General features: G+C 35.8%; 1 protein-coding gene across 1 annotated transcript in view; it reads right to left on the bottom strand.

Annotated features, from left to right (window-relative positions):
- Positions 1–764: 764 nt before the first annotated feature.
- The window catches only part of LOC126162512 (ATP-dependent zinc metalloprotease YME1L-like), a 108,231-nt gene continuing 95,727 nt past the window's right edge, over positions 765–13,268 (bottom strand). The window contains exons 11-14 of the mRNA XM_049919065.1: positions 9,252–9,403; positions 8,798–8,944; positions 2,928–3,089; positions 765–1,636 (exon numbers count right to left, since the gene is read on the bottom strand). Of these exons, the coding sequence (XP_049775022.1) occupies positions 1,481–1,636; positions 2,928–3,089; positions 8,798–8,944; positions 9,252–9,403 (617 nt within the window). The 3' untranslated portion in view covers positions 765–1,480. The remainder of the gene's footprint in view (positions 1,637–2,927; positions 3,090–8,797; positions 8,945–9,251; positions 9,404–13,268) is intronic.

Genomic DNA, 13,268 nt, shown 5'->3' with positions numbered 1-13,268 from the left:
ATTTGATTTACATTAAGTGTCACACAATAAAATGAATTTTTTACAGAATTCTTTGGGTAATATTTATCTCTTATCAGTGCAGCTCTAATTGTGTCAGAAGTCTTATCTACTTAGAAGAGGCATTGGCATTATGTTACCACTAGATAAAAAAGGCATTTCTAAAGCCAACAACAGTGCAGTGCAGAACATGCTGGTACGTACAAAGATCGATACACCAACTGCCCACATATGTAGCAATGATATACAGTAATCAATGTCTGCAAGAGGCTAAACAAATTAAATACCTCTTTCGCATTATAGCTGCACAGTCAACCAAATTTTATTCAACACTCATAGCTTAACAGCTATGGATAAATGTGACCTTTTAGCCCCCCCCCCCCCCTCCCCCTGTTTCTTTCTTTCATTCTCTCTACTCTCTAGCTGCATGGCGGCTTACATAACGGGTTGTAATACTTACACACACACACACACACACACACACACACAAAATTGAAAAAAAGTAAGATTTAGATAATTTTTCCCCCCAATGAGAATCATCTGTTTACTATAAACGAATACAGTCTGTTATACGATGGAAGTGTAGTTGATGTCATGCTGTGATTGGAAATGTGACAAGATATTGCACCTATTTATGTTAGTAGGCCCAATCATCTCAGAAACAACAGATGTAGTCTTACCATAGACGACATCGTTACAGGAGAATTTAATTACGTGAATTATAAAATCAAGTAACAATGAACTGAAAAAAATAATACAGTAACAAATTCAAATGAAATACACATATTTATTTCAGGTGTACACAACTAACAAATCACACTGAAATAAAAGTGCATATTCCTATTTTTTTATATAAAATGCAAACTGTGGCAATCACAATGAGATATTGCAAATTGATTTTGTTCAAGACGTGCATCAAAGTGTCACATATGAGATCAAACAGGATGCAGGCAAATAATGGCAGTACAAGTAACTTCCAACCCAATCAATGTGTCATCAATAAAATATGTAGGCAGGATTGAATTAAAACTACAGGTACAACACACAAATATGACAAGTGATACACAGGTTGTAAAGTGAGCATATTTCATTAAACCTCTTAGAAAAACTGCAGTTCAAAATTCAATGTGTTCCAAAAATACACCATTTCTTTCCTTAAATTATACGAAATTGTAATTCCTGACAGTTGGCTGGATTAAAAGGAAAAACAAAGATGTATGTATGGAAGACTCATCTTTAACAAAGTAAATCACAACTGCAGGATTACGAACATTGGGTACAATAAATTAATGGTAGAAATTACATTAAACAAAAGTCTGTTGCTGTTGTCTGTACACGGAAAAACAAACTGCATAAAATAAGGTCCGATATCACATCCTCTTCACAGCTGAAAACTATTTATTTCAATTTACAGTGTGGTTTCTTTGTTTTATGAACGGAAATTTACTGAAAAGTTTGACACTGCCTATAAACAATTCCTCCGTCATACAGGCTGACTCCTATCTGAAGTATCTTTGCCCTTCATTATTGCTTTAATATCTTCAGCATCAAGTGTCTCATATTTTAGCAAAGCTTCAGCCAGCAATTTGTGCTCTTTGTGATGAGCTTTGAGAATGCCCTTAGCACGTTCATAAGATTCCTGTTGAAAAATACATACATATTAATAATATTGAACAATTTCCAGTAATGAAATAGACTTGTCTGTGATGAACATCAAGTACATTAAATATTACACAAACGTGACAAATAAACCACATATGTAAGAAGGACAACATCTACAAAATCTAACACTTCGACAAAAGATGATCAGTATGTCACTCGTCCAAATGTAGTGGTTTTTTAATACTGCCACCCAGGTAGTAATCTGAGAGCATTCATCAACTGTATCCGCTGGGAAAGTCTACATTCATGTACACATTCTTGATGTTCTCTCTTTCCATCCATTTGAAGCATTTGTTCACAGCTAGAAGCACACAGCAATAAAAACTGGTAAATTGTCTTTGAAAGTTACTTTGCTTGTTTTTACTTTAATTTAAACTGGTGTAAATGAGGCTTTACTGTTGGCAGAACGAATCTCATTATATAAAGGCTTTTTAGCAATCTGCTGAAACCAAATACAAACACACACTATATTTCACTAATTAAAATATTCTACAATTCATACTTTGCTTTAAATATTATGTAGTTTTCAATAATTTAGAAGAAACAAAAGAGTGGGGTAATGAGAGTACACTTGGTTTGAGATTGGGATTTTAAGACACATGAGAGGGAAGTTAAATGGGAAATTTGTAAGCTGTACCTGTTATCCTATGCACAAATGCATGATGGGAGTCTTTAGGTGCCATGAAGAGGAATGCTGATGCTTTTCTACTTTAATGGATTTCTCAAGTAGTTTTAATGTATTTAGTAGTAAAATGAAAATCACTCAAAGGCTGACTTGCACACCTCAATTCTTTACGAAGTGCTGTATCAGCCATTATCCAGCCGGCCGCACTTTTAATACGCACCCTGTTAGTTACGCTGCCACATTTCCTACAGCTGCCACTGCAGCAGAAGGGCACTGCCACAAACAATCACTGAGACGCAAGAATCTCCTCTCCGGAGCTCCAGTGACAGCTATACTTAAGTTTGAACATTCAAGCACTGTTCACAGACATATCTCAAATAACACCATAGTTGTGATTTCTTTAAATCAGATGATTTTTTTTTTTTTTTTTTTTTTTTTTTTTATACACCGTGTATATTTCCCTTATACTTTGAATGTAATTAAGTTCCTTAGAATGCCTTTACTTAGTGCACAGTGGCTTAGTTAAGAGAGAGTCAAGAGCGTAAAAACCAATTTATAATTACAAATCTCAATTTAGGATTTGTCCACATAATCCCTGTTCACATATGAAAGTGTTACACACAAAACCAAACACTATCCTTACCATCATTAGCCTTTTAATTTCACTGTCGATCAATTCTGCTGTGCCTGGGCTAAGCTCATTAACAACAACTAAAGATTTGTTGCTGTTATCATATGTCCGGAGGCCAACTTTTTCAGACATTCCCCATTCTTTAACCATGTGCGTTGCAATAGAAGTTGCTTGCTGTAAACAAACAAAAGCACACAGTTTACATTGTTTAGCTGAAACCATTATCAAAAATTCAGTCATCAAACATAAACACAATGCAGAGAAAAAACAAATGAATATGTGATAATAAAACATACATAAAATATGAGTTTTCTTCTAACAGATAATTTAAGGAAAACCAGATTAGTGTGCCAACCTCAAAACCAAGTTTGGGGCACAGAATGAGGGAAATAAAGGGATTTATTGAGAATTATTGTGTAACTGATCACATTTCAATTAATGCTGCTCTCTGGAGGCTGACAGCTAATCTGAGTTATGTGGTCCCTCTCTCCTGAAAAAGAGAGAGAGAGAGAGAGAGAGAGAGAGAGAGAGAGAGAGAGAGAGAAGCTTGTGAGGATAACATCACATCCATATCTATACAAGAATTTACAAGCAGTTTCCTCAAAAGCTAACATAAGAATAATGAAGATCTGACTATAGAATAACTAATTAGGTTGAGGAACTGACTCTCATTTTCAGCAGTCTTGTAATCAACATCAAAGCAATGAGTCTGCATCTTTTCAGTGCTATTATTCTGAATATGCTCTACACTATTTCAATGAACTTTTGGCTGTAGGGTTAGTCATGGCAGAGACCATGGCAATTTAAAAAAAAAATTTCAAATCTCATTTTTCAAACTAAACAAGTATTCAAATTAAGGACTGAAGTTCTTTTTGCTGATGTTCTGATAATTCTCAGTCTTCTTACCACATCATATTAGATTAAAAAGTGAGTTTTTGATGAAAAGCTACATCAGGCTGACCAATCACAGAATGATTATTCACTACATTTGGCCAACACAGCAGCACTTCAAACCATTAGTTGTTGCTGATTAAAACAATGGTGACTCGTGTGATGTTCTGATTACTAGTCTTATGACAACAACACTGAGTCAGAGACCAATTAGCCCATGGAACATTTTCTGAATTAATTAAACATACTGGGAAAACTGTACAGAGAAATTCTTAAAGTGGACACCTACATTGTTGATAGAAGTAACTGAAGCTTTTAAGACAAACAGAAAAAACTGAATACAAAATTCCTGTAACCAATGGGTGGTTGAAAAGTGAGTTTTTGATGAAAAGCTACATCAGGCTGACCAATCACAGAATGATTATTCACTACATTTGGCCAACACAGCAGCACTTCAAACCATTAGTTGTTGCTGATTAAAACAATGGTGACTCGTGTGATGTTCTGATTACTAGTCTTATGACAACAACACTGAGTCAGAGACCAATTAGCCCATGGAACATTTTCTGAATTAATTAAACATACTGGGAAAACTGTACAGAGAAATTCTTAAAGTGGACACCTACATTGTTGATAGAAGTAACTGAAGCTTTTAAGACAAACAGAAAAAACTGAATACAAAATTCCTGTAACCAATGGGTGGTTGATTAGTAGCTGGCCTATACACAGTACACCGAGGCAAGCCCAATTGTGATTTCCATGCCTGGTATAGGATTTTTTTTCTGGCTTTAGGGCATCTTTTTAGTGTATTCCATAATGTATGAAAACAACGCAAAAATTATGTTATCACAAAATATTTTTTACAATTACTTCAAGGTCGACTAGAAGGTTCTAACCAAAGATGAGCACTGTATCTGCATAAAGTTGAAGTAACAGGCAGAATATGTAATTCTGGTTTGTTTAGCTTGTTGAACATGATGTTTATCAGTGGCCTTACAAATCCTTTATGAGATGAAAGTGGTTAAAATACAAGTATATAAAATGTAGGCATACCAAAAGCCAAGTACATAAAGTCACATTTCCTTCCTCAGATTCGCACACACAGTCCCTCTCCATGATTTAATACTTAAAACTGTTAAAATAATGTGATTGTTCAAATGTATTATTAAAATACAGGACTAGAAAAAGCACAAAACATCTCTCTCTCTCTTACACCCCCCCCCCCCCCCCCACACACACACAGGTAGAATATCAGACAATGTACAAAATTTTGAAACATGTACCACATTAATCTCATTCCTACTTCAAATTGTAGTCATGTCTGCTAATTGATTGGTCTCCACCTTTTTTCCATGATGTAAAATACATCCAGTTAAATTAACTACGAACTATAATCTGCACATCATAATCATCATACACTGGTAGGAGTTTATACGTGAGGATGATACTAAGCATCAGGGGACTGTGATTTATTTAAAGATACATACCGTATTTACTCAAATCTAAGCCGCACTTTTTTTCCGGTTTTCGTAATCCAAAAAACCGCCTGCGGCTTAGAATTGAGTGCAAAGCAAGCAGAAGTTATGAAAAATGTCGGTACATGCCGCCACAACTAACTTCTGCCGCCGAATATATGTAGCGCTATGCAGGCATGCTTTGTAGACACAAGGATAAATACTGGCGCCAAAATCTCAGCTTCAGTAAATAAATTTAAAAAAAGTGAAAGACGAGCTTTTTTTTTCTCCGCCGCGAGTTTCGGCCACTGCATTTTCATACATTATCCAACGAAGTAAATACAAATTCCGTATTGTTCATCTTCGAATGTAACACAATTTCAGTGTACTACGAAAATCTGACTGGCAAGACTGTTTGGGATGTTTGTCAATTTGGCCAACTCTACGTTCTGAATTTTTTCCTATCTGTGAGAAGAGATGGTTGCTAATAGGAACCTGATGAAATTTGAATCATATACAGTATTCTCTTCACCACAAGAATTATACGAATATAAACATTTTGCCATGTATTCTTTCGTGTTTGCTACTATCTCATTTAAATCCTGTCTGCCTAATAAACTACGAAACTAGAGTGAGACAACAGCAAACGCGGAAGAATATACGTATCGTGTCATGTTTATATTCGTATTATTCTTATGCCTAATAGTGATACAGTCAGAAATGAAGCACGGCAAGTGACTAGATTTTTAAATCTAAAATGACTAATTTCTGTGCAGAATTTGATGTAATAAAGAAGCGACTGCAAAGATTTTCAAACGGAGAAAAATTTTCGCCTAACTTTCGTTCAGAACATGTTCTATCATACGCAGTCTATTATTTGATTCTTGTTGATCATTATCAAAGAAAGCAGCAGTATAAGTAACAACAAATTGCGGTCTCTTGCCATTGTTTCGCTAATGAGACGATTCCTCTTTTTTTTTTAATTGTACGCGGCAGTAGCGCGCACAAAAGCAAGCCGTGCCGCGAGCCGCGACAGGCCGTAAACACGCACTATCAGAATGCGACAAACAATGCATGACACAGTGCAGTAATGCATTTTCAGCTTAAGAGTGACGCAAACACCTATAACAAAGAAAACGGCAATTATCAGATCAAAGCAAAATAAGCAATCGATTCAAACCAGATGAAGCACGTGAAAAGGAAGGGCACCCGTATAAATACGGACGGAGCGCCTGACGCATAGCAATGGCTACATGGTAAAGCTTAACTGCTAAGCTTAGACTCGAACCAAACTACTGTAGCTGTATCGTCATTCATTCGACCTACATTGTGTCTCATATTACAATGGACAAACTTTGTTTCGATTTGGAGGTGCAGCCTAAAACTTTTCTCTCCCCTTGAATTTCGAGTCTCAAATTTCAGGTGCGGCTTAGATTCGGGAAATTTTTTTTTCCTTTATTTCGAGTCTCATTTTTCAGATGCGGCTTAGATTCGAGTAAATACGGTACGTTAAGTGGACTTCACCATGCCTAACAGCCAGAAGGTAGTATTCCATTGTCTTACAGTCACTTTTATCAATCATGTGTTGTCTATCATTCCCACTCACTCTTCCTCCCACAAACACGTTACAGAGTTACTCAACAATGCCATTATAGCATGCAGCACACTGGACCACACTCGTCATGGTACAAGCCTTCTTGGATGCAGTACTGGCTACCTCGTTCTCATGAATTCACCATGTCAAGAACATAGCAGAGTGACACCTGTATTTCCCCCATCTTCAAAACTGAAGAAGGATGTTCTATATTGTTTTCTCTACTACGTACAGGTGCTGGATGTGCTGCAGATTGCTGAGGGAATCTCCGCAGATGACGGATTTTAACCTCTGCCTAAGGCTCATCTCATCCACAGCCCTCAGAATTGCACAGAATTGAAGACAAAACACATTAAATTCATTTTGACAAAATGATCAGGACTAATGAGTGAACAACCAATAGCGTCTCCCTGTCTGACCACATTAGTATATGTTATGTTGATTTCAAAAATTGATTTTAAAACCATAATTATATGTGAACAGTTTGTTGCACTCTTATCAAGTCTAAAATTGTCCTGTGCTTCATAAACAAACTGGATGTAGCTTTGCTCCAACCCTGAGTCACACTTGGTTCCAATAAATACTACTTTGGTGATGTACTAAAGATTTTGTCATGTGTGTATGATTTACATAAAGTAGCCTCACAGTTGCATGGATGTTAATTAGAATTTTGAGGATTTATAATTTCTAAATTGTATTCATACTTTCAGAACCTGTAAATAAACTAAATTTGTTTTTACTCTAGAGAGAAATTTAATTCCTTTTTCTGTTGGTAGAAACTAAGTTTGTTGTTACATTAGAGGTACATTTCATTCCTTTTTCTGTTAGTCAAAATCAAACAGTGGAAAATAGAGGATGGAATAATTACAGTAATACAAAAAGGATATACTGCTACTCATCATATAGAGGAGATGCAGAGTCACAGATAGGCACAACAAAAAGAGTGCCAAATATGCAAGCTTTTGGCCAGAAGGCCTTCTTCTAAAGTAAACACACAAGCACAACTCATGTCTCTGGTCACTGGCAGCCAGGCCCCAGTGGATACAGACAGTGGCCATAGGTGTACAAGTTGTGCTTGTGTGGATGTGCATGTGTTATGTACTTTAGAAGAAAGCATTTTGGCAAAAAGCTCATGTGTTTGGCAGTCTATTTGTAGAGCCTGTCTGCAACTCGGCATCTTCTCTACATGGTAAGTAGCAAACTGTCCTCCTCATAATACTATAATTATTCCTGTTTCTATCTAGTATAAGAATGGGACGTATAGGTAACTGGTAAACGTCAGATGAACTGAGGCCCGAGTTTCTCCTGGCGTATACAATTTTCAATTGCCTTGAAAATGGCGGGGTGTACTCCAGCCAAAATATTGGCGGTTGCTGTAAATATTACCTGGCTGAATTCCCGTAAGTTGTTTGAAAAAAGTGAGATGATCTGCAAATGTCTTTTGAATGACAATCAGCAACACAAAAGAATATGCCAAAATTAATAAAAAAAAGGAAAAAATCAGTTCGAAAATATATCTGAAATGACTCAAGCATCAATATCTGAACCTATCTCATAACTGTTTAACATTAGTGAGCCATAAAATAATCTATGGTCTACATTACATCATCACAACTTCCACTCAATCAACATGTTTGCATGTCTGACACTACATCATCACAACTTCCATCCAATCAACATGTTTGTCATTTTTGTGACACACACACACACACACACACACACACACACACACACACACACACACACACGTCTTCAAATTGCTGATATGTAATGTATCTTACTTTCCTCAGAGCCACATTATTTTTATAACTGTGGCGAATTTCTGCAACAATAACTAACCACAATCTTCAATAGCCAAACAGGAAAAAAAAGTTCATCTAACAGTTAATGGTTTGCTGTTATTTGTTATTTTGGAGCTACATATTTAATAAAATTATCAATACCTTTAAATCACTTGAGGCTCCTGAAGTTATTTTATCAGGACCAAAGATGAGTTCTTCAGCTGCACGACCACCCATCATCGTATCCAACATAGCCATGAGCTGCGACTTTGTAACATGGTAACGCTCTTTTTCTGGTATATATGCTGTCTAAACAAAATATTTAATACATATAAAATAGTATCTGAGTGACGCCACACACGGACGGAAATGAATGCTCGTTTACACAAATTGTCTAAGTAAAAACTTAACATGCAGATATATATTACAATGTTGTTTGTGTGTTATGACAAACACAGGGCAAGTGGTCTTGGCCCCCTTTCTTTTTCTTTTTTTAACTTTCTTGAACCTTTATGGAAAAATTCTTAAACAATAATAGTGTTAAAGTTGACTCTGTCATCTTATAATAAAAGTATTAATATATTATTTGTTGAATTGTTAACTTTATTCAACTTACATGGCCAAGGGATGGACCACGAGGTATAATAGTTACTTTATGTAGTGGATGCGAATCTTTAGTGTAATAAGCCACAATTGCATGACCACCTTCATGGTAAGCTGTTATTGTATTTGCTTCCTCATCAGGTATTCTTGATTTTCTTTCAGGACCTAGTATGAAATGAAAATGACGACATGAATTCAGATTGCTTGAAAATGTCTCATCATTAAACTTACACACTCTTTGTAGCAAACTGTCTATACACTTGAAGTACACAAGTTAAATATGGGAAAATTATCTTTGCACTTGAGCTCTTTGGAAAAGACACTAATTCTAGCACTTGAAGTTATTAAACTTTGCTCACTGTATGCCATGTGTGAAAAAATTGGCAAGATGTTTAAATGGTGCACATGAAACAAAATTTTTGGTCCCTGGGAACAAGGTTCTAGGTTAGTTTCAACAAACTAGAAGAAATTAAAAAAAGAACCTCAACAATGACATAACTTCTGTAATAATCCATAACTCCACATACTGACACAGCAGTTAATCAGTAAAAAAGAAAATGACAGTAAAAAAGAAAATGAAGTCAATCCATTTACAATCAGAATGTTCTTGTCGATTCCTAGATATATTCAACTGTGGAAATTCATAAAAAGTTAGCAGTCAGGAGCACAGAAAATGATACAGATCATAAGATTCCTTTTTGTCCTAATCTAATTTGTCCATAGCATCAGAGCAATAGGCAACTTTTCATTTGATCATTTTAAAAATTCATCAGTTCTTACCCTCTCCATGCACCCTCTTCCTTTTTTTGATCAAGAAATCACAAAGTTGATGAAATCATGTGGATATTTTTAATTTTTTGTGCTTTTTGTTATAAAAGAGCGTAACATGTCAGGGGCAAGCAAATTTAGAATTTCTACTATTTACTACTGTTATGTTTACATTTAGTTACCTTCTTGTGAGCGATCTAAAACTGTTCACCTGCAGGTACTGACATGATATGAGATACACAATTAGAAAAATAATCCATTGGCTCACAAACAACAGGCAGAAGTCTTTCCAGCCAACTCTTAATATTTTGCTATTTTTTACTGAATTTTATACAGAATGTATGTCAACTCTTCTTGTAGTGTAAGTGATGACTGATCTTATTCCTCATTTGATATCCTCTTATCCTTCAGTAATACTGACCTATGTCTTCATCAAATTCGTGCAAAATTTGAGAAAAAGTTACTCCTTTACATTAGTATATGTAAAAAATTATGCTTTATCATACCGATAAGAAAACTTCTTTAAAGGAGTGCTTCCAGACGTTCTGCTGGGTTGTTGTTTCCATTTCAAGCACAATATTTCTATGACTGAAACAGTGGTCTTCTTCATGTGCTGCAAGATTTGATGGCTGGTGAGATGTTAAGAAATTGAATGCCAAACCCTAAAAGTTATTTAAATTGAAACTTCTCTCTCTCTTTATTAGGTTTTCTGACATATTTATTTCGACAGACTCCTTAATTACGCTGTTCCCGAAGATGTGTGTTCACATCAAGATACTTGTGTCATCGTATATAAATTCTTGATTATATTTGAAGTAGTGCTTTGCGACAGCCGATTCGCTTGGTTGATTTAGTTGGCTGGGTCACTGATGTTCCTTGTACCTTTGCTTAACTGTTCTAATAGTCTGCTTCATGTTAACAAATGCCACATGTGCACAAAATTTGGTATTCACTGGGCTTTTGGAGACCTAGTTCATTTTTAACATTACAATGAATACTTTTGCTCTCAGCTGAAGGGAGCAAAATACACTGGATGCCATGTCTCCATAGAAGTCTACCGATCTTTCCAGATAGTGGGCCATCATAAGGCTGTTAAGCAATTATTGTAGTCCCTTTCTCAGTTTTAATCTCATAATCTCCACCTCTTTCATGGGTGTTCTTGATTTTGAATGCAATGCCTGTTCAGTTTGATGATGTGAGTACCAATTTCTACAGAACATTATTCATGCATGTTTTTTTGGTGATGCTATCCTTATCTGAAAGTGTTTGAGCTCTATGGAAAAGAGTCTTTAGCACCAAATTTCTTTGTGACAGATGGTGATGATGGCTTGAGATGCAGAGATAGAGATCAGTGTGCATAGATTTTCTATATACATTGTGATCCAGGGACCCATCTGCTTTTCCTTTTCTTCAAGCTTTTCCATTCCAGTAAGTCAAGCTTTTTATGAAACATCATTAAGGGCCTGAAGACAAGAGCAGCAGCGGCACCACAACTATAGGGCTTCCTAAGAGACACAAGGAAGGACTTCCTCTGAAACCCATGATTAGTAATAATGGCACATTGTAATAAATTAATATGCCTCATTATGCCAGAGATCAGATTGTAATATGTATTGTTAGCATCACATCAGTAATTTCATGTTTCAGATGTTTACAAACAACTTAAGGAGTGAAGTCTCTCTGTTACCTTTTGTGTTTCGTCTGTCTTTATGTAAGGAAGCCATTTTCCTTGCTCTTTGTAATTTGGTATAATATTAAGATTATTTATGTTCAAACATGGTTTTCTTTACTACTGAAGTTATTAATATCCTTTATTAATCATGGACAAGGAATTTTTTTATATTCCAGCTATTTAATTATGTTGAGAAGTGACTGGTTTGGTGATGTGTTGATTGCGTGCCATCATGTGTGTTTTTGCAAGTTTAACCTTTAAGTCTAAATATCTTATTATGAAGGTGATTATTGTTTCTGTGCAATACAAATCATTTGCTGCATTGTATCTTATTATTACAGTCAGCTGTGAACAAGTTATTCCACTCCCCAATGATGAGACTGCACCCGACACTAAAAGCAATTTGAAATTACAGGTAATGGATCAGTCCTTGGCCAAGTAGGAGTTACAATACTATTTAACATAGAAATTCTAATTATTCATGTTCTTTAATGAGCTCCTGCTGTGGTCACTGATGTACCCCACTTTCAAACTATGAGCTTTTTTAGGATTATAGTTCAGGGTGTACACGTGGACAAGGAAAAAAAATTCCTGGATTTTTCCCGGATTTCCTGGTTAAAAATACATTTTCTCCCAAGTGAAAATACACTTTTTCCGTGTTAAGTGGCAGTATACTCTTCCTCGGCACTGTAAAAGTCATCAATCCTTTGAATGTTTATGGTTTTATATACCAACATAGAATTTCCCGGCACTTTAGAAAACGAAACTCAGGGGGAAAAAAAACACGTTTTGAAAGACTTTTGATATGCAGCAACATGTAAGCTGCATATTTTCATATTACGAAGGTACAAATCTGAATTCCACCAAACAACGCATGTCACTTTCCGAAGCATTGAAATCGAGATTGCGATGCGCTTTTGTAAGCGTCATAGCACATTCACGTGATCTCGCTGGCTGATGATAGCAATAGGACATGTGATGTAGTCAGCCAATCATTCTTAAGTAGCGCGAATGCACAAATAAGAAAAGTTAATGGCTTAAATTAATATACATAGCATTCACATATAATGTTGGTCTCGAAGATTAATAAGTTGGAAGAGAAGCTAAGCTTCCACATATAATGTTGATCTTTCTTGCGCGTGTTACACTTTAAGATACATCACACAAATGTGCCAGTAAAATTTTTAATAACGATGCAAATGTCTCATCTTCTGGGCTCGAAATTCTTCTAAATGGTCGTCCTCAAAGAGTTGATTTTTAAATGAGAGTCAAACGCTTTGTGATTCAAGAAATTCATCGTACATTCTCGCACATAGTTCATCTTGCGTAAAAGGAAATCTGCTTTGAATGTAACGCTTTTCAAACCACCCTTCACAATATTTTTCCGCAACCTGTTAGAAATAGGTTTGTTTCAGCAGTTGCAAGAAAGTGCCAGATAAGTGGTGTCACCACGCTTGCACAGCTACGATGACGCAGGAAGCCCATATGTTCATACGTGTAAAACATTAAAAGATCTTGTAACGCTGGAAATGCATATCCTCCTATTTCCATCTATTGCACTGCAAATTTTTTTCCTTATTTTTTGTTACC

Source organism: Schistocerca cancellata, chromosome 2, assembly GCF_023864275.1.
Source record: "Schistocerca cancellata isolate TAMUIC-IGC-003103 chromosome 2, iqSchCanc2.1, whole genome shotgun sequence".
NCBI classification, from domain to species: domain Eukaryota; kingdom Metazoa; phylum Arthropoda; class Insecta; order Orthoptera; family Acrididae; genus Schistocerca; species Schistocerca cancellata.
Note: the sequence above shows the minus strand (reverse complement) of the source record. Positions and strands in the feature narration are given on the sequence as shown.